Source organism: Phytophthora infestans, genomic scaffold, assembly GCF_000142945.1.
Source record: "Phytophthora infestans T30-4 supercont1.14 genomic scaffold, whole genome shotgun sequence".
NCBI classification, from domain to species: domain Eukaryota; phylum Oomycota; class Peronosporomycetes; order Peronosporales; family Peronosporaceae; genus Phytophthora; species Phytophthora infestans.
Genome location: NW_003303745.1, coordinates 1,495,323 through 1,517,970, shown reverse-complemented (window position 1 = coordinate 1,517,970; position 22,648 = coordinate 1,495,323). Strand labels below are relative to the sequence as shown.

Sequence of the window (22,648 nt, the reverse complement as noted above, 5' to 3'; positions counted from 1 at the left end):
TGAAAAGGTTCCGATAGGAGTAACCAGTCTCCTTCTCCTCGCGGAGTGGAGACTTCGAAGCCGTGCGCTTCTAAGAGGGCTTGGCATCTTCGGGTTTGGCGGTCTAACCACCGCCCGCGCAAGACCCTCGGTGAGCGATAGATGTTTGAGAGGCTTCTCCTCCTTGTCGTCGCCAGCTTTGGGAAAACCCTTAGCCTTAACGGCAGAACTCTCAGAGCGTGATCACTAGCGAGCGAGTGCACGCTGTCGTCGTCGTGCTCGCTGGGTACGGGAGTGTACCCTCCCACGGAGCCCACAGGAGCATCGTGAGTGCTCCCGGACTCGACCTCGTCCTCATTGCCTGAATTGAGCTCACGTTCATCGAGCCGCGGGTTCGTACGGTTATCTGGAGAGCCCGAGGGTGACGAACTGCGGCGCTTGCCTGCAGTCGCACCACCAGATGAGCCGATCGCCTCCAAGGCCACCTCAGTACCCTCCTGGCGTGCAGAGCCTTTGCCGCGAGGCTTAGTGCTCTTGGCTTGCCCCTTTCCGGCAGCAGCCTTGGAGCGTGTTTTCGCACCGTTCTTCGCAGTGCCACCGGGTTGCTAAAGGTCGATGTGGAGACCGACAAGAAGAGCGCTTAGCCGCTGCTCGAGGCTATAACTGTAAAGTGAGCCTCCGCCGCGCTCGCGCAGCCAAGTCGATGTATTTCGACTTTGAGAATGAGAGTTTGTGACGTACACTTCCTCATTCTGATTAGTCGGTAAACCGAACCAAAGTGGGGGAGGACGTAACGGGATACGTAGCCCCAAGTGTACTCCTAGTTACATGAAGTATGGCCCTTTCCCACCATGATCACTACGTAATCGGCACTTTTACGGCACTTATAATTGCTACGCAAAATGATTGCCATTTTCGAATTTACCGCTCAACGAGCTGCCACTTTCGTCATTGAAGTGTTTGTCTAAAGATATGAGGGGCTTGGCGACTGATGCAATGGTTTACATGTCTATTGAAAGGTTGATAATGATGTCATTACCTCCAAAAGAACGACCCAAAACAACAAACCAAGATACTGGTATTTTAATAAGCCTACTGGTGCAATGCCAAATTGACTTGAAATCAGGTTTTGGCGGAATACTGATAGCAGTTTAGGGGTACACTATCGATCATTTTAACTATTATCGAGAAATATAGAGAGTTTTGGCTGGAAGTGCACCAATTGAATTCTACAAATTAATGACTGACTTTACATTTGGAATGTGCTATCGCTATAATGGACTTCTTTTATTTTATTTTTTAACGATTAAAAAGAAGTACGATTTAGTTAAAGCTAAAAGTACAGCTTATCATCTGACATCTATAGATTTGTTGATCTGTTTATGAAGGTAAAGTGATTTAAGAGAGCAATTTCCCAGCGAACTCACCTGCTGCGGACCACCGCCCGACTTTGAGCTCTATATTCCATCGCCGTACACAGTATGTACTAATCTACCAGCACTCTCTACGCTATCAAGCATTAGCATCTATACATCTGACCAACAGGACCAGCCAGAACACGGCGAGGTGCGGAGCAGACATATTTGAAAACGGCAACGGAAAGAACCGCTTGCTTTCGTTCTGGTAAACTCGAAACAGTTGTGTTACTTGGACGGAGTGCGCTGCGAAAAACTAGATGCTGCGATGGCGCGTATCTTTATCTTGCGCAGAGTGACGTGGGGAGTGGCGGCTGCGAGTCTACGCGCCTAAGCGGCTCATTACATTGAAACTACAGTACGTGTCCAGTTCCTGGTATATGCTAGATTTAATAAATTTTGGTGATTTTACCTGCTCGGAGCTGTGAGCCATCAATTCAGAATGACAATTTTATTTAGCCATTCGTTTGAAATTTGTATGCGTTAAAATGAAGTAACATATACCAAAGATGCCCCGAATTTATCCCTTTTCGTACTACGTGACCGCAGCACCACGAGGATCATAATTCTACTGCCCAGTGGTGGTGAAAACTGTCAAGGAGGGCCCCACAGCAGAAGATTCGTCCTTAATAAAGCTGAAACCGAAGTGTAATACAGCCCCTCTTGTTACTTTACTAACATGCATAATTTTGAAATAACTGTTAATTACAAAATAGTTAGTGACTAACTCATGTCAGTACAGTACAGTACTGTACAGACATACGAGCACCCACACAGTAAGTGTGGGGTATTGAGTCAATAGTTCATGATACACGATTTCATATTTTTGAAAAGTAAACATTGGTATAAAATGCCTTCAACCGTTTGCTAATAAGTAATAGTACTGACAAGCGGTTTGTTTACTTTTCAAATATATGAAATCGTGTTTCATCAACTTCTTAGCCAGTCAACCAGGGCCATCGAAGATTTGCCTCGTGTGCCATGTTTTTTCTTCGAGGTCCCCGTGCGCCAATGAGGAGTTGGCGGCACTAGTGAGTCGTGGTGGCGGGCAACAAGAACGTGGCTGACGCCGTCGGTGTAGCCCACAGGCAAAGTGCGCTGAAATTTACGAAGTCTTAGTCTGTGGTGCTGTAGTCATAAATCAAAATCATACGGTATTATTCGCATCGTAGAGCCAGACGAAGTTGCTGTATTCCTAAAATTAACAGAAAGGGTGTTAATGTTGGGTGGTACTAAAGTTTGTAAAGCACGGGTGAAGAAAACCTGAGGCAGCCGTTTGAGAGGTACGGATGTCGCTGGTTTTTGTACTTGTAATCTAGATTGTCGTTATGTTACATCTAAAGTATGATCCACTAGACTTCGCGCATCATCTGTGTGATGTGTGGCGTTTTGTCACCGTGCTCTGCGTTATAAACATCCAGCCGAATGCTAATAGTGGGCACTGCATATCTAGCCGTCATACAATGGTTTATTAATAGCGGTGGAATCGATAGAGCTAGCTCTGTTGAACCCACATCAACTAAAAGGGTGTTTGTTGATCCGCGAAATTACATACTTGTGCAATTAAAAACCCTACTACTACCCTCAACGCATCTTTTACAGAAAATGGGTTTCCAGTCCATATTTGCCAAATCGTCCAACAGCATTTGCGGTATTTTTTTTCATAAGTGAAAAAATCATTTTTTTACCTTCCAAAGCTTAAGATTGGAGCTACTAGAGTGTCCGAAGCGCGGGGCACCAGTGAGCTTGGTCCGCCTTCGCAAAGCAAGACTTTTAGCGCACCTCGCTCGCCTTAGTTGGTACCGTGCGTCGGCTAGGTGACTAGCATTACCTGGCGTGCCAGCTAAATTAACTTCGCTCTAATAAATTGGTTTTCTTTTTGTGGACGTACCGGCCAGAATATATATATATATATATATGAACCGGATAGCCACTCCATTCCGGCTTTTATCTCGGTTCATCTTCACAAGCACAGCTGTCTTTTGCAATCTCGATGCCGTTATGTAGTCAGTGGGTCATTGTGATCTGCGTTATCCCTGATTAGCGCCGTCCCCTTTTGATTTTATAGAAATATTTTACCTGCGATCAGCAATTCCAGAAGCGACATCCATGATGGCGTGGAATAGCACTTCGAGAGTTACTGGCACTAGCATAGAAGAAAGTGAATCTCTCTAAAGGAAAGAGAAATGTTCGCACGTCGTTTAACAGTAAACGAAAACTCTGTTATTCGAAGCACCATAGGTCGCCGAAGCTTTAGATGCCTTTAACATGTTGGTACTGGAAATCTCATAGGCGCTATTAAACTGATTCCGGTCAGTTTTGCCTTTTGGAGCGTTAAATGAAGCTGATAACATTCAAGAACAGCCACCTGGAATGTTACTAAAGGTGGGATACCAGCCGGTTTAAATTTTGACACAAGAACTCGTTGAATAACCACGATCAGAGAAGCGAGCAAGTAAAGATTTGAAGAAGGAAAAACTGTACGCGTGCCTGTGCACTGCAGAGATTGCCATTTACGGTACGGTATCTAATGCTACAGCTTTCAACATCATTTTCCTTTCCACCCACTCGACAAACAATCTCCTGGCAGTGAACTTAACAATGCGATTCAGTGTCCTCGTTGGTCTGCTTATGGTCGCCTTGGTCGGCTGCTGCTACAGTTTTGCAAGTGGCGAGAGCTTTCCAGTTCCCCCCAACGAGGACGTTGATGGCCGCCGTCTTCAGAATAAAAATATTGCAGAAGCGGCTACTCATTTTATCTCCGGGCAGATTGACGGCCACTTGCTAAAGAAAGCCGGGAAGCTGGTCAACGCTGCTTAAGGAGACGAAGCTGCCATCGCCAAATCTCTAAATTTGGCTGCTGCAGCGAAGGCCGCTGCGAAGCTCTCTGATGATGAAGTTGCCACGATATCAGTTTTAGTGAAGGAGGCCAGGGGAGACGACGCTCATGCCATGAGATACATCCTTGGTTTCTCTCAGAAGGAAGGCAAGCATCTCACAGACGAATCTACAGCCAAGGTGGCAGCTAAGATTGCGGATACTGTGGCGAAGAACCCGAAATCTTCGTCCAGCCTCCGCAAGTTTGCCAAGATTACTCTTGGTGCTGCTGCCGGTGGATTGGCCATGTACGGGGCTTACAAGCTATTGTTTGACAGAAACACAGAAGCCGCGGCGACTACGACGACGTCAGGTTAGAGACAATGATGGTGGTCCTGGTCACTGTGTTGGCGACCAAACAGATTGGTTACGATAGGAATGAGAACAGTGACCGGTTTACTTCCATAAACTCGGTAATTGCGTTTTATTCCTCCGTCCCGATTCGAGATAACCACAAAAGAGTCGCTTTGGTGATGCTTTTTATAAATTCAAACGGAACCCGTTCTGCCCAGCTCTACTTCTTACATATATATGTAATTTATTTTCATCGTTCTAGGCGAGCTTACAGGATTTAAGTGAAGACGCGAGACCATAGGTAAGCTTAAGACTTCGGGCTCCAGATAAATAGCTCTCGGATTCTAACTCACATGCTGCAGCGTGGAAAAGCCAACAAGGGGTTTAATTGGTTTATCAGGCTTAGATAAACAGTGAAGAGAAGGTGCTACTGTAGAAGCAAGGTTTTTTAACAATGTTTAGGCGGGAAAAACAATGAAGCTCGAGCTTTGGGAGCCAAGTTTAGAAATAGGGCTATTTGATGTATCCAAATGCATTTTGTAGTTGTCAGATTGGACTTTAGCCGCAATATCAGCACAACTATAATACATATTTTACACGTCCGAGATGACAGTGATGATTACAGAACTGTTTTCCGCATAAGTGCCCCTCCTCGTCCACGGACCCCTTCGTAGGTTTAGAGAGCACTAGAGTGGTCTTTTGTTCTTTCTTGTGATATTTTGTGTATCTTAGCAGTCAATGAGGGTATGCAACATTTGTTACGTAGTCGATGAGCACTTTGCGTCATTGGAGTGGTCAGACCATTCTTCTATCGAGGTAAGTGGATGAACAGGATAATAACCCTTAAGTACCTACCACGAGGAACCATTTACAGAAACAAAATCATGGAAAGCTCCAGATTTCCTACAGAGCTAAAGGAACGAAGCACTATATAAATGCTGGCTTCTTCCCACACGGTGCAGGATATTCTAAAGCGCCCTGCCGAAAAATCTAGGAAGCGCACTATTAAGGTCCATGTCTACTTGTAATTCTTGCGAAACTCAACACTACCCGATTAAGTTTCCATGTATCAGCGTACGATACAGATGAACCCTTCCGTATTTCATATAATACCTGCTCGTGGAATGACCGCCGAAAGGAATAATAGATCGGGTCTCAAAGTTAAGCAGGCTACAAACTTTTTTAAGATAGGTTTCCCTCTCATCACTTAATTGAAATATGGAATAAAAAAACCAAAATTACTCTTCTGAGGTACTTAAATATGGGGAAGCCACTATGGTGCAGCCCGTCCGAAGTAGTCAAACAAGGTAGAACATCGAGTACGATAATGTTTTTGTCCTACAGACCACTCTGGCCAATCCGCGACCGAAACCGTACAATATTGAGATGACATCGCTATCTTCACGCAATATGAGACGATGTTATATATTACTTCGTATTAAATTTTAAAATTCATTAATTTGTATACCGGTAACTAGTATTGCACTATTATTTCTTAGCACAAATAATCAACTGCCCTCCCAGGCCAAAGCAACGGCTCTAGTTTAGCCTCACCATCTAGTTTTAGAAAGCGTATCGGCACTTTAGCCTAATTATTCCCGACGTCACTCTGTTTACCAACGACAAGATAATATAATTGAAATTTGTTATAGCTTCCTAATTTTGGGTACAAAAGAACAAAATTGTGGGCGCCTCTCACTCAAACGAGAAAGGCTCCAGGTCAAACGAGATTTCGCGTTTAGTCTCGCTTAAGACTACATACACCATGTCCCCCATCTTCAATGTACCCGCAACGAAGCGCTGGTAATGCAGCGTCATCGACACGACCGAATGATGGTTCATGCAGCTGGTGGACGCAGTGGTGGCGACTTCTAGTAAGTCTATCCTCGCCTCCGGCATGGTTGGGTACGCCCTCTGTACAAATATGCGCTCTCTGTGCTCCGCTAGGTATTAATATTATGCTTTAACTCGCGCCTTAAAGACGCTAAACACCCTGATCATAACAGCTTCGTACCGTTAGTAATTAAGAGCGTCTCTGTCCTCCGAGAGCTCTTAAGCACTAATTGGGTTTGCGTACGAAGGACTTGTGTAGTTGTGGCGAACGGAGGATGCGAAATGTAGGCACTTGTAGTTAGGCCACTTAAGACGTAGATGGCGGATTCAGAAGTGAGCACTGCTTTGGTGCTTTCATCTTCCACATTGAATCCTTGTATTTTGGTGAGTCAAAGTCTAACTACTGTCCACCCAACCTTTGCTGTACCCAGCTTCGACAATCCAGTCAAATCTCAGCAGTCGTAAATGCTCTCCCGCAGTCAGTAATCCAACTCTTTCAGATTTACAAGTTTACAAACAGACAGCTTTGTGGAGCACGCCTCCACAAAGCACATGCATCAGTCACCCACAGATACAGACGTCACACGTTCCGCGCATGCGTATACGTAAGCAGTCACCGCGACTACCTCCTGAGATCCTATCAATCCAACGTCTCGTGGCATCCTCGCGATCGACGCGATTCAGCGACGTGACGAGCTGGAACCTTCTGGAACGCGCTGGATCTCTCATACTCCCACTTGCGCGGAGTACTGCGCCCCGTTCTGCGGTGTCCTGCTAATGCATTCTTGACACCCTTGCTTCCGTGATCTTTCCTACCACATTTTGATGTTCTTGCATCCCTTGATGTTTAGGATGCCATCGGGTTTCCCCGATGTTAACGACGACCCGAATTCCACGTGTACGATGACATCCTTGTGCAAAATTACAGTGGTTACGACACAGTTGTCGCTCACCTCTTTCGTGTGTGAGCTCGCAAGCCTCACATCTAGTCGGCCTTCTCCAGCTCCTCCTGCATGTTCACCAATTCATTCCGCACATCCTCAACGCTGAGCTTCGATGGAGATACTCAAAACGTTGAGGGCTTTCGTCAAGATATCTGCCACATCCTCTGTGGTTGATACGTACCCTGACCTCCACCACTCCATCATCCACAAACTCAGCGATCATCCATTTCTCCTTGGCGTAGCGCTGTACCCGTTTGCTGTTACCACGATTGGCAATGACCTGTATGGTGCTCTGGTTATCGCAATTGACAGTAGACACTCCCTGTGCACCAGCAAGTTCGCTGAGAAGCTGTCGCGCCCAAACCAGATTGTCCACGCGTGCGCTGGCTGCCACCAGTTCCGATGCGCACGTGCTCTTCGTGACACGACCCTGCTGTTTGCCTTTCCACATCCACGTAAGTCCTTGAAGGTGGAGTACAAAGCCCGTATTGGTGTGGCTAGTGTCGCAACCAATCGCGTGGTCCGCGTCTGAAAACGCATCCAGCGTCAGTAGTCCTCCCACGGATCGATAGACCATTCCAAATGCTTGTATTGAGCATGTATCTCACAGCTCTCATAGCTATCTTGTAGTTGTCCTGGGTGTATGCTCCATTGTAACGACCAAGAGCACGTACTACAAACGCCATATCCGAACGGGTCCAAGCTACCAAGTATTGGAGCGAGACAACGACCGCCCGATAGGGTAGCTTGTTGTTGTTGATCTTATGATTGTCCATCTCCGTAGCTGGTATCTGTTTGATGGGCTGCTGGGGAGATTTAACACCTCTCATGTTCTGCATGGTGACTTAGCCGCCACCTTCTCTATGTACGCCGTCTGTTACAAACACGCAATCACACCTGGAATGAAGTTGATCTCCATACCGAGTAGAGGTTTCGAAATCCACATGTCTACAATCGAAACCTAGCATCAGCGACAGGTTAAGTACAAATTGAACGGGCTCGGTACGTACTACCGGCAAATAAGTCGCTAATTAGTCGATCCCATACTTCGGTAGGAAATCACGAATCGCAAGCTGTGCCTTGAACTGCACAAGTCCCCCCTTTCGTTTTTTCTAGACCACCAGGACCCATAGCGATGTGAGGATGTTCACCTTTGTTTGGTGTCAGTTGTGGAACAAATTCCCACGTCGCGCTCTTCATCAAACTGCCATTTTCAATATCCATGGCCCGTCACCATTCTGTAGCATAGTCCGATGTCAGAGCATCCTGCACTGTTGTCGGATATAGTAAAGTTCACCATTCCAATCAGCATGCACTGCATGATGCTAGTCGCCATGACCAAGTTATTTGGGCTGAATCGACTATTCGGTCGTCTCCGCCGTTGGAAACGCCGAGTTGGTAGCGGTGGTTGCTGAATTGCTGGCTGCTGCTGTCGTGGGCGTCCTGCCTGTTTTATGTGGTCCAGTATGAACGGCTGACTGTGGTGGTATTCCTGGAGCTGCTTCCCTTGGTGGTGAAACAGGCGCACTGCACCTTCATCCACAACGCCTCCTCCGTCATCACTCGAGCTGCTGCCTTCCGTCGAGTCACACGGACGCCGTTTGTTTTCTGGCTGGTGATCGCCACCCTCACCACCCGACATCACCTCATCATCATCGAATTCGCTGTGATCATCCGAGCTTGGAATCTACTCATGATCACGTATACCACCGACTGGTATGGGAACGAACGGCACATTTACGAGTAGCTGAACCTTGCGACCTTCATATTTCTTGGCCAAGACCTCTAACAGGTACCTGCTCTCTACCGTGATATCTTCACGGAAGGAGACATCGCGTCTCTTGATCAGCTTGCCACTACGTACGTCCAGTAGTCGATATCCAAGCGACTTGGTCGCATATCCTATAAAGAGCGTCGGCACTGTCTTCGGACTCAGCTTGTGCGACCTTTTCGCCTTAGGAACATGTGCAAATACTACACATTCACAGAATCGTAGATTACGAACATCTGACTTCCGACCGGTGATCATCTCGAAGCCTGTGACTTCACCACGCACCTTGGTGGGGCTCAGGTTACCCACTTCCACCACAAAGAGTAGTATTTCACCCCATAGCGGCGTAGGTAGTCCTCTATACAAGATGTCGCTAATACTGAGATGCGTCGCTTATCGGATTGCTCAAAAATTGTCGAATAGGTTACCATTCCGTTTCTCGGCCAGACAATTCTCCTCCGGCGTGTAAGCGTTCGGCATCAGAAGCTGGATCCCGTGCTCCATTAGTAGCTTAGTCAGCGGCGCTTGTTGATGAACCCCTTTCCTCGGTCACAGGAAAACGGCTTGATCACATGCTCACGCTCCAACTGCAATATCAAGTTCATCACGTTTACAGATGCCTCGTCCTTGGTGCGCAACAAGAAATACCACTTGTACCTCGACGCTTCGTCATGCATTAGCAGGAAGTAGCGATTGCCACCCATGGCCTCAAGCCCCCCCCCCCGTAGCATACATCAGACACTAGTCGTTCGTAGCATACCTTGTTGCGCTTATTGTGTCGTTTGTAGAACTTTCGCTTCTGCTTGAATTCCCTTTTGCCACTTGCCTGCTGATGTTGCTCCCGCTTCTTACCGCTTGCTCCCTAACTTGCGGTATCTTGGCTCGTTCTTTGCCCTTAGTGGCGACGACAACTTTCCGTTGATTGTCAAGTTCAGTCACACGGCGAGATGTGTTTAGCACTTCCTGCAACTCCGGACGCTACCACAAAGCACATCCTTGTCGTACATGCTATCTACACCTCGGAATTCGAATGCAACACCTTGCATTACGTTCTTCACCATCTCATCGTCCGCGATGGGATCATTCATGTTTCGAAGTTGCCGTCGCATGTGCTCCAGTTCGTCGAGATATGACTCCATGTTTATGTTTGCCGTGTAGGTGTAGGAGTTCTGCTTATTTCTCAACATCAACGCCTTCGAGAAAGCACGCTTAGTCTTTTCAAGTTCAAACGCATCCCACATCTCGTGAGCGTTGTCGAATCTGCAGATTCGGGACGAGTCCTTGGTGAGCACGCCACGTAGTGTTGCGTCACGCGCGAACACATCGCGCTCATCAAACTGTCGCTGGAGGTCCGCATCATTTGGATTGCGTGCTTCCGTCCCATGGACAACATGCCAGCAACTTCTCTGTGTCAAGTATGAACGCAACATTGCCTTTTACAGGTCGAAACCGCCTTCTTCTTCATTCTTCGGTGGCTTGTTGCTGCCAGCCACTCGTCTGTCAGGAGATTCTGCTTGTGCTGCCGGGCCAGCAGCTTGGCCTTGGACAGCGATGCTTGAACAGGTAAATAGGGCTTGGGATCATACCCTGAGAGCGTCTCTGCCCTCCGAGCGCTCTTCGGCACTTCTAGAATTTGCGTACGACTGACTTGTGTAGTGGTGGCGAACGGAGGATGCGAAAGGGCAGGCACCTGTAGTAAAGATGCAGCGGGGCCGCCATAGCTTTAGCTTCAGAAAAAGACGTCTGACTCAAAGAGTCACTTATACTAAGTTCCTTATCCGAAGGACACTTACAGCCCACGACCAGGGCTCATAGTTAATACCTTAACTTTCATGCTTCAAAACTACAAGTGATGTATTTACTATTATTGCGGCCAAGCCGCCTAGTGGTAAATGTATCTATTTGACTATCTAGCATTGTTAAACCTAATCAAATGCATAACGTGTGGCTTTCAGCTAACGTGCTGAGTAACCTTGTTAACTCTCCAACTTATTTAATGAGAGTTTGTTAGCTATCCAGGTACTCCGTACCCCTGTGAGCTTCACACCATGTAACCCCGTTACACTCTCCCTTACTAAGACGAGAGCATTTCGATCTCGAAACTTCCTAAGCGAGGTCACGTCTTGGCAAGACGGCGGTGGTCACCAGACCTCACTTCTGCGTTCTGCAGCTCCGCGAGCTCACAAACACTTTCACATCCATGATGCCTGGCACCTCAGCTCCGGCCCACGGCCAAACGTTTCCGGCGCGTCGCGCCACCGCTGTCCCGACGGCCCCAGACCCACAAATGCGTTCCCCAACTGATCCAAGAGCGTATTCTTATCTCTCCGTGGGGGAATAACACCAAGGGTATCGTCGTCGACACTGACAGCGCTCCAGGAGCCGTCAACATGAAGAGAGCAAAGCTCAAAACTCGTCAGAGCCGCGGGTGCTACCCAGAGGCTACGATGTTCTGTTCTCGGTACTCGAAGAAGGCCAAGTCGACTACAACGAGCCCATAAGTAGCGGGTCCCACTCCAACCCAACCTCTCCGAGGTCACACACTGGTGCCGTGGCTTCTCCAGCAGCCTTAGGGAGGTCTAATCGCTCGGCAGCATGATCTCCTACGAGAAGATTCCCGCGGACACCGCATCCGCTCACTGAACGTTCGAGTCCAATTCGCGCGCTGCGCGAAGCGCCACCGCTATCGTCACGGTACCACGAGGAAGATCGATACGACCACAACGTCATACTGAATGACCTGGACGAGCGCAAGGACGTCAGATCTCCAATGAGCATCGCTCACAGTCGTTCCGACTTGTGGTCCAACCACTTGTTCTCACGTCACGCCGTTACTACGGCTTCCAGACGCGGAACCGTGCTGTTGCGGACCGCCTCACTGCGCAGCAGCTGCTGAACACGTTTACGTGTTGGCCTGCAGCCTCAACTGCTGATGACACATGCATCGGCACCGGCTCCGAGAGCGATACCTGACTCCACAAGTCACAACCCCTCGGAAATATCAGGCGCGTCTGCAAATACAGCTCAATCACCAACCAGTTCCCATCATGCGATCCACTCCGGTTATTCTCAATCCTGGGGAACCCCAGCGTGCTTACGAAGCACAATTTTGAAGCTGGGTGGAGAGAGCGCGAAGGCTCCCTCCCCGCCTATGATGCCCTTCGAACAAATCTCTCTGAAACCGATGTTCATCTTGAGAGACGTTTGCGCTTCGACTTCGCTAAGTCGAAAGCACGCCATCAACTCTCGGAACCCCGTCCCCACCGCCACGGGGTGCCACCGCCTCTCGCTCATGCTACGTGCGCCGCACACTCCTACGAGCTGGCTGCTACAGCCACTGGTCGGAGCCTGAGCTCAGGTACCGACCTGTCATCCCCGCGTTCTAGCGGCGGGAAGAGATCGGCGCCTGACGACGCGGACGTACGCCGTGGCGGCAGGACAGTGGGTATGCCTGATCAAAATCGTCGACGACGCCAGGGAAGTTTTGCCGGAGGGCAACCTCAAACGCCCATGGGTTTTGTGAGTTAGGATAACCCCTCCACTTCACAAGGTACTGCGTACGACCCTGGCGCCTGCGCCTCGCCACAAGGCGTTCCGCAAGGTAGTGGAGCTCGTCGTGCTCGTCGAGCAGAGCTAGAAGATGCCGAGTCTCGGCTGGACCGTCGCGTCGCGAGTCGCTGCGACGTGTTTGCGATGGAGCAGCGTGTGGGCTCTCTGAACCAGTATCTCCATCTTACGACTGACTGTCTGAGTCGCCTTGTAGATGATATCGATGTGACGAACAACCATGTGGGCTGCTTTGAGCAATCACAGTCGGTTCAGAGCCGAGTCGCGGACCTTGAGCGTCAAGTCGCTCAGCTGCAAGATCAACTCGACCTGCTGTTGCATTTTGTGGTCCCCCCACCTGCTCGTTCAGCCTGCCGTGGTTCAGCCTCCCGCTGTAGCGCAGCCTGTCGTGGCCCAGCCACCGTCGGCGCCAACGCCTCCGTGCTCATCTGAGCAGGGTCCTAATACGGCTTGAGCAAGCCGACGTAGAAGACCGGATGCGTGCGCATCTTCCACGGAAGGTCAAGAAATTACTCTAGGCCCTTCTTGGCTACGACCTTGAGCGGTCCTATGAACCATGGTCTCAGTTTTGTCTTAAAGACTGCAGACAGGTAGTACTTTTTTGCGTTTAATTAAACTTGGTCACCGACATCAAACCGCTCTTCATTGTATCTGCCCTTAGCATGTGCATGTTCTTTCTGAATGTCCTGGCTATCAGTCCAAACGTCGCGTACTTGACACACTACGCTCAGTCTTTAAGAGACAAAGTCATAGACTTGCTTGCGAACCGCAATAGGGCTGGCATCAGCTAGCCGCCCGGCTATCCCTCCTCCATCAAGCCCTGAGACACTGCGTGGCGGTGTCAGTGGGACGCGAGGGTTCACCAAGCCACTCACATAGAACAGCGTATAGCCTGTCGAGGCGTGTACTGCATTTTTAATGAGTCGAAGCATCTGGCTCCAGCGTTTTGGCGCCTCAGCGCATACGCTTCGGAGGATATCCTCCACAACGCGATTCACGCGTTCGATTTGACCGTCGGTCTGCGGATGGCCCGCTGTGGACATGTCAAAACGAGTGCCGAGCACTCTGAAGAGGGACTTCAGAACTTCGCGGTGAATCGCGGGTCTCGATCCGAGCCAATTGCCTCAGGCAAGCCATGTTGGCGAAAGGCTCTGTCTAAGATCAGCAAAGCTGTACCGTCACCATCAATGGTGTCCGGCGCCGCCGCTAAGTGAGCCATCTTGTTCAATCGGTCCACAAACAACACAACATCCGTGTTTCCCGTCTTATTCTTGGGAAGGTCAAACACAAAGTCCGTACTCATGGACTGTCAACATCCCTAGGGGACAGACAAACTCACCAACGGCGCTGCCGTGCTCGGCGCGGACTTTGTCCGTTGACACGTCTCACACGTGCGTGCATAGGTGCCTAACCACTTAAACATCTTGGGCCACCAGTGCATCGAGCTCACCGACCCATAGGTCTTCTCCTGACCTAAATATCCACCCATGGGCGTATCATAAATCTCAAAGAGGGTTCGATACTTTATATTTCCATCATGAGGAACGGCTACACGAGGGTTATCCTCAGCGTCGGTGCTGTAGAAGAGGAGGCCCCCAACGATCCAGTATCGAGGCAGCCTCGCGCGTAAGCGCCCAGACAATTCCTAGTCAGCGTTAGCTGCAACCTCGTAGCTAGCTATTTTCGACATACCAATGTTCAGCACTACAGCCGCCTCGGCCTCGTGCTCGCGCCAAAAGCGCTTCTGCTTCCTAGCAGAGGTGGTTTCATGACTCACCAAAGCTCCACTAGGAGCAGGGTGCGACGCACCCAGCGTTTTCGACTTCCAGTCGATCCATGGCTCATGGCGTTCCAGCCATTCCATGCCAAGGATGAGGTCATACCTCGCATCCAGGTCTAAGACCAAACAGCGTTCCACGCTATCGAAGTTATCAAACTTCACGCCAAGGTCGACAGAGACCTTCGACACAGTTACCAGTGGCCCCGTCGCACGACGGACAGAGATCGTACATGTATCTCTCGCTGGCACTTTCATTGTCTCAGCATACAGCTGACTCCCTTTCAGGGTGGAGCGACGGGCGTAGCTGCCCGAGGCTCCCGAGGCAATCAAGACTCTCCATGGCTTTGCAAAGCCCTTCACGCTCGCTTGAACGTACAGCAATCCCGGCTTGCACACCCTCTTCTCGTAAGAGAGCTCGGCTCTCTTCGGTGCTGAGCCCCATTGCCCTCTACCTTCTCGAGGAACAACAGAAATCAGCTCTTCCGAAGAGGCCGCCCCGCACCTACTTGGAGTTACTGTTTCCCGGTGATGACCCGGACGGTTGGCGCGCCGGAGCCCCGCACCTCTTGCGCAGAGGGCAATAGGCCGTCAAGGTCTTAGTGTTATTGTACACAAGGCATCGGCGGATGTCGGCGCGCTGCTCAGCAGCAAGAAGCGCCGTTTCTTCGTCTTCAGCCCAGCTGAGGTCCATCGGCTCCGGACCGCGGTTTTCTCCAGTGTACTCGCCCTGGCTCAATGGAGCCGTGACACATCTCAACAAGGAGATATAAAACAGGCACTGAGGATGTTGAGAAATGATTGGATTTTCACGAGTGAGGCTATCTGTTGTGAGCTGTACAGCCAAATCTTAACCGTTCATCAGTTCCTTCGCCGGGCGGACGTTTACCCATCGACCTGTTCACGGGGCTGGAGGCGCCGTCGGCTCTAGATTGTGTGGTGCGACCAGCGCCTGGTCGGGACGAGCTACTGACTATCAACATGGAGGCGGTCACAAGCTTCCTGGACACACTTCAATGTTCGCTACATGATTTACACAAGGAAGTTCTCGATAGAAAGGAGCGCGAGCGCTTGCAGGACAGGAGGGTGCACAAGGGATCTACACGCAGGTTTGACACGGCTTTGCCAGTAAAGAACGGCATCGCTGCTGACGAGGCCGCTGATTATATACTTGTCTGGTCCGAAAAAGAATTAACAGTTCTCTAAATCGGCGATAACTTCGGTCGTCCAGCTCCAACGGAAGCGTGGTTGAGCTAGTTTGAAAGCGCTACTTACGAAGCGTCAGCACGATGTTTTTACAAACAAATTTTCCTTAATTTTGTCAATGCCTGACCATTCGAACTATCACTTATTGGAGGGTGAAGTTGTTTTCGCTGTGACGTCAAAAATAATCAGAATTAAACTCTAAAATATGCTTGGAAAAGCGCTACCGGAGCTTAATCAAGTGATATATCATTAAAGGCAATTGAATCCATTTTCATGCCAATTACTCTCAATCCGTGTGCATACAAAATCCTCATATGAACTCATTTCAACCAATCGTACACATCTCAGAATGGACATTGATCAATCACACATGCGAGGTTTTTTATTGAAAAACCTAACTGTTAATTTGATTTCCGGACCGGAGAAGTATTGTGTGTCGCGGCAGTAGATCGCCGCTGGACACGGAGCGTAGGACAGCAGGTTAGACTACAGAAGGATTCTAGAGAGGCTTGCCGTTTTGAGGCTAAGAAGCTCACTCCGTTCTTCTCTCATTAATAAACTTTTCGCTTTGGAAACAACCCGGGAAAGGTGACACCTAGATTAAATACTTGAGTGGCAGCTCCGCCACAATAACGACTTACACGTACCCCAGTATATCTATAGCATACGCAAACGACCGTTACTGAACTACCTCAACAACCAAGCTACACATCTAACTACAAGCTTCAACACCCTAAATGATACGCTTACGTGATCGTCTTACTGTATTGCCCAGCCAAGCCAAAAATTAACGTTAACTATTTATCATCGATATAGTAGCAGTGGTGATATCATATTTTTTCTGCAGGGAAACAAAAAATGTTTCGAAAATACGAAATCCAGTGGCTTGGAGATTTATAAAGTAGAACGAAAGTCAAACGTTACGAGCAGCCTACATAAGTAACTTTAAAAACTCTTATATTGGCATTACTTGTAGCCAGACAATGTATTGATTGATTTAGAGGTCCACCCATTGGGTGCCTTCCAAACCTACATAAAGTCACGTTTAAGGGTTCAATCACGGTGAATTTTTTTATGATACCACTTTTTGGTTTCGTCAAACAACTATCATTCGACTTTTAAGTAGCAACGTGATTAAAGATATGACTGAGCTTCACTATGCCCGAAGGTCGCGTTCCAACAACCGTTTAGCGTAACAATTTGTAATTTATTTTAGATTACCGATTAAGTTGATTAAGCCGTTTTAAATGGGTTTTAGAAGGCACCCAAAATGGATGTCTAGTCCATGCTTAAGGCTTGATGTCGCTAAATAGTACTTATCTCTCCCACCAATTTATGGGAATTTCGTATTGTGTGTAATACACGAAGAATGTTACAATGATCCCATTGGCTGATATCGTGCCTCTTTCAATGATTTGATGACATTTTTCTCTGATTTGATACATATCGACTTAACGAGCAGTAAAACCTCATGTAATTGAGCGCCTAATAGTTAGTGTTACACACGTCGATCGTGGTTAAGCTGATGTGTATAGGATCTTATCGGAATGAGCATTTACTGCAACGTTTGTAAATTTTCGCTCATAAACCTATAAATTACGAAACAAAACAGAATTCACTCCAAATATGAGTCCACATTCATGGCGTTATTTACTTGCTGGTCGCTGTAATGAAGCCACAAACAATATAGCAAACATCACGCTGACTCAAGCTTTCGAATAAGGGTACTTAGACGTTTATCAAGCTCGTGTTGGTAGTGCTACTTTCAAAAACCCGAAATCCATATAAATTGGTGGGACAGAGAAGTATGTGCTTTAATTGCACCTACTACTTTTTCTTTAAAAATTTAATGGGAACCCTAACAGACTATCTCCTTTGAAATACGTCCGATGTTGGCAATGATAGCGAAGTGCTTAACCTGAGCGTAGAAGCGTACCGTCGACCGATGTTATTGCGATATTGAAGACCGCAAGGCTAGCTCGTGTAGGAGATATGGCGCGTCACAACACTGTCTTAGTCATGACAGAATGGGCGCCTTCCAAAACCCACATAAAAGTTTTGATCACCCCCCCCCCGTTTTTACGCAAGTTTAATTCTGCGGTTAGGTTTTGTTTTCGTCAAGTAAACAGAAACTCGACCTCCAAAACCATTTTCAAAAGTTTTATGCGTTCAATATGAAACGCACCTATGGTGCGCATAGCTTACATTTATATGTACTTTATTTTAATACGTGGGACATGCAGTAATTGGACAATTTTCTAAATATATTGTCTAGATGTAAAGATGTGAAGCCGCGAAAGATCGCGTGACTTCAGTGACGTTCATCTGAGACTCTATCGAAGCCCCATTTCATCAAGCGAGCGGAGAGATCATGGCGGGGGACGCTGAGTGGCTGCTGCTGGTGGCAGCTGTAAGCATGAGAATACGTCTGTCACGGGCGATTCGTGATCTCCGTCGGCGCCTCCATCTGGAGTACCTGCGTGCTGAGCGCCAAGGACTTCTTCGGGTCCGTCACTACTTGACGGTCGGGTGTCTAATGATACCTATTTGGTCGTCTTGGATGAACTTGTGGCTGCATGGAAATGACCTGAATATGATAAACATGACAAGTCTTAGTCGGTACGTCTGATTCCAGAAGAAACGATCTCTTGCGCTAATCGCTATCACTCCGTTGTTTTTTGGTTGTGCTTAACTATTCGCCACAGACAATCTTTCGAGTTCTTATTGGATATGTTTTCCCTGATCTACATTATCCCGAAACACTACCCAAAGGGGGGGGGGCGTCCACGGAAATTGCAGGAGCTCCATCAAGTCCTTGGCTTGCTGCTTGCGTTCTACGTGGGGTCCATGCAGAATAATGCTCTCTGTATGATTTTTGGGGTTCCTCCCTCAACGCTTAGTCGTATTATCAAGGATGCTGAGAGAGCGCTGGCTCGGGCTCTCGTCGGATTCTCGCCAGCTCGTATATCGTGGCCTTCTCTTGCTCGTGAAAGAGCATGTGCCGAGATGGTGGCTCAGCGCCAACCTTTGCTGCAGTATTGTTGGGGCTTCATCGATGGCAAGAATTTCCGTGTGGGTATCTAAATACTCGAATTTTCAAGTTAAGTCTGTTAATACTTTATCTCTGCGCTGTCATATTCTAGGTTTTGCAGCCGTCCAACCCTGACGCTCAAAACGCGCACTACAACGGGTGTCTTCGTGACAGGGACGCTCTGCTTTTCCGCGGACGGGCTCATTGTATGGGCGAAACACAACAATCCGGGGAGCTGGAACGACGGCGATATGAGCCTCGCGTTTCAGGAGCGCCTTGCCGACCCCCACTTCTGTCCCGATCCCCGCTATGGAGTCGTAGCGGACAGTGCTTTCCCTTGTGGAGGAAGAATGACAGGGAAAATCATTACTCCCTTAAAGGAAGGGGATACCTAGAAGCTGCTACCATCCGTTCGTCCTGTCGCGAGCAAGTTGTCACGCGCTATAACGTTTGTACGGCAGGCGGCGGAGTGGGGTATGGGCTCTGTCGCCAAAGTGTACCATCGACTGTATTTACCTCTTCCTTCTGGAAAGATAGAGCGCGCCGTTCGTCTAGACAATTTGTTCAGATTATCTAACTACAGAGTTCGCACCGTCGGTATCAGTCAGATTCGTATTACACACGTTTACGGTCGAGAATATTATCAATAACGTGTGTGAAACATGCATCGCTCGTTCGCTCATTATACGTCACAATATTTTGCACTATGCAGCTCAACACTTATGATATCATGGCCGAATGACTTCATGATAGCAGTTGCACCACTGCGTATACGTACTTGTTGATAAGCTTTGCGAGCATCATCATCATTTCGGAATGTCGCTCTCGGGCCTCAGAGCGTTCGAGCTTCATTCGCGCCTCGAATTGGCGACGGTTTTCCTCCTTCTCGGCCTTCCACTTCTCTTCTCGTGCAAGTCGATCTGCTCTCTCTTCTCGAAGGCGATCACTCTCATCCTGCCTCGCGCGCTCTTTTTCTTCCTTTTCCCTCTTTTCGACAGCGTCTCTTTGAGCTTTCTCTTCATGGCGCCGTAGCTCCGCTGTTTCGGCTTTTCGGTCGCTCTCTGCACGGTAAAATATCAAAAGGCGCGTCATGTCGCTGGTATCGGATCCGTGTGCCTCCTCTAACCCGGTAATCTGCTTTCCAAGGTTTTCGATACGCTTCGCGGTCTTTGTGCGTTTCGCCTGAGTGAAGGTCTCGAATCCCAACTCGGTCAGTGATAACTCAACCGAATGAAGGTTTACTCGACTGGTCGAGTTAAGTTGCAACTGTGCGCAGGTTAAGTCGACCGAATGCAGGCTAACTCGATTTATTCCAGGGTGGTATGACATCAGTACAAAAAAAAGGTAGAATTTATTTTGGTTCGTATACGGTTCTGATCAGGTTGAAGATCAGAACCGTAGATCTGAAGTATGAACTGATCACTTTACTATTGGAAGGAAGTTTTTTACGGGAAGAATTTGAATGCATTGGATGACTGGGCTAGTAGCTACCTGGCGTGGCCAACGTAGATACTGAATAACACGGGAGAAGTTAAGTGCTTTGGAGGGCTGTGCTACTAGATACCAGGCACGACCTAAATGGAGACTGGAGTGGAGTCGGAGACGCGCAGAGCAAGCGCCGTATCTTCGTCCACGTCGCTGTCGATGTCGGTAGGAATATTGACGGGCTCTGGGAGCTGGATCCGCTCGCGAGTAAGTCTGCGGGCACGGGCGCGGGGCACGTCGCCAATTCGGCGAACGTACTCGGCTGCTATCGTCTTGATGACGGTCACAAATGTGGCCATCGAAGGGTGCGGAGTAGGAAACCTACTGTTTAGCTCTCTATTGAGACGTCCGAGCGGGTTGTTGGTCCTCGCAACGAGCTCGTTGTCGAGACCAAACACGTTCCACACGTCAATTGTGTACTTCTCGAGCCACGTCCTCTCGAAATGGCCCCAAAATTCCTCCCATTTCGCAGTAGAGTACTCAGTTTTAGCTACAATGCAGCACTTCTTGATCTCTCGCCTCACCCACTTGATGTCTCTTTCTACTTGTTCATGGTCAATTACAGTCAGCGTGTCTAACACGCTGCGTGTCATCGCAATTATACACTCCTCATCAGTTATTTCATAGCGTTTCATTGCACGACGGAGTGCCTGTTTCATGTGGAACAAGCACCCCAAGACAATAGCGTTTGGGAACTGAGTCTGAAGGGCATTCATTAGCGCGGCTTCAAGTCGCACACAATCTCCGCCGGCTCGAGCTGCTGATCTGGCGCTTGGACAACAAAGTGGACCATGTCCCAATACGCGTCTTCAGTTTTTGCAGTGCTCAACACGTAAAATACTGGCACAAAAACACCCGAAGCGCGATCATGCACCATGAATATGACGCATTGTGCGTATTCCTGGGGTACACAACGAAACGTATCATCGACAAATAGCGTCGTTCCGTGGTAGCGTAGCAGGGATATCAGTGCTGGGTGAGCCCAGCCCAAAAGGCGCGTAGATTTAGTCACGTCCTCACGGTTTGCCGTCACACAGTGGAACTGGAAGAATGACACTTCCTCGTCGAGTGCAAGTGAGAGTGGTGGGATCTCAATGGATCCGTGTACGTTACCGGAGTAGTGTTGGTTCCTCACATGGTGAACACGTCGGATAACTTGGCTTTCTGACAACCCACGCACAACGTCAGGGTTGTTGCCACCGTAAAACCGACTGCGAAGCGTCTCCCACACTTGGCGGGCTGGCCACGCTACATTTTCAATCGCAAGAAGATCACTCTGTGCTTTCATTTCGTTCTCTACGTTTCTGATAGAGCTCGTAACGACATGGTCGTTGCACGTATGCGTTTTTACGGCAGTGTAGCCCATAGCAGCAATCGTGTACTCCATCTTCCCCTTACAGCCTTTTCGATACTTAGAGCAACGGTAGACAATCTTCCGCTGCGACGACCATGCACGCACGTACTTGTAGCCCTTGAAGTAGCAAGTCGTTCGCTCTGCACGTCTCGGCCCCACGCCGGCGCTGTTGCTGGGCCCACTCATGACTTGAGCACTGGGCTGCAGGCCCGTCTCGGCGACACCACTTTCCTGCGCGCCCTCATCCCTGCCGACCTCCTCCACTCCGTCATACAGTCGCTGCCCCGCCGCATCACCACTTGTCTCCTCTTGGACACCCGCGTCTGCACCTTGATGCATCTTCCCGAATGAGCGTTCCTCATCACTTCGCCACGGTTCTTTAGATTCTTGCTCTGATCATTAATGAGACAAACATCAGACCAGAAATCAGGCCAGTTCCGTATACGAACCAATTTAGAGCTAACCAAAAAAACTCTACTGATTTACATCAAACCGACGTGGTGGAGCTCACGATAGATCGAGGGAGGAACAATAGGTGATAGCACTTGGATAACTGCGGTAGCCTAGCGGTGCTGCTTAAATGTAGCCTTAACGTTTTGACGGTACGCAACTCTCTTGAATCGCGACGGCGGATGTCGGTAAGCAATTAGTGATTTGACTTAGGGCTGTCCAATTAGCTTTGGTACGGTTCATGGGAGATGTTGGAAGAAGCAGCGGGAGATGAAAGCTCGCTTTCGCTTTGGATACCTACGGGTTTGGTCGAGTTGGGGCGAAGCCCAACTTGTCATGATTTAGTAAGAAACCGTCGCACAACGCCTTTATCATAAAACGTGGCAACAACAGAAGCGAGCCTGTCTAATCAACAAGCCACTATCGCGCTCAAACAAATATCGTAACGCAGGTCATCTTAGGTGCTGAACACTAAATGCCAATTAACATCGCTAGCATGACGAGCCTGCTCTGTGGAGACCCCATCTAGTGGACCAGAGTGAACTATGCTCCATCGATAAAGTCATTATTCTTAAGTTGGGCAGGCAAAGACCTGTCCTGGTCATAAGTCTCGATGTTAAGATTTTCATCCTATCTTACTACAATACGTTAGTTGAGCAAAGTCT

General features: G+C 48.7%; 1 protein-coding gene across 1 annotated transcript; it reads right to left on the bottom strand.

The window, feature by feature from the left end:
- Window positions 1–6,260: 6,260 nt before the first annotated feature.
- PITG_09227 (uncharacterized protein) lies at window positions 6,261–6,464 on the bottom strand (the record flags this gene model as incomplete). The annotated part of the gene is made up of 1 exon (XM_002903473.1): window positions 6,261–6,464. One exon carries the CDS (start codon window positions 6,462–6,464, stop codon window positions 6,261–6,263), a length of 204 nt encoding a protein of 67 aa, XP_002903519.1.
- Between the last annotated feature and the right edge of the window lie 16,184 nt (window positions 6,465–22,648).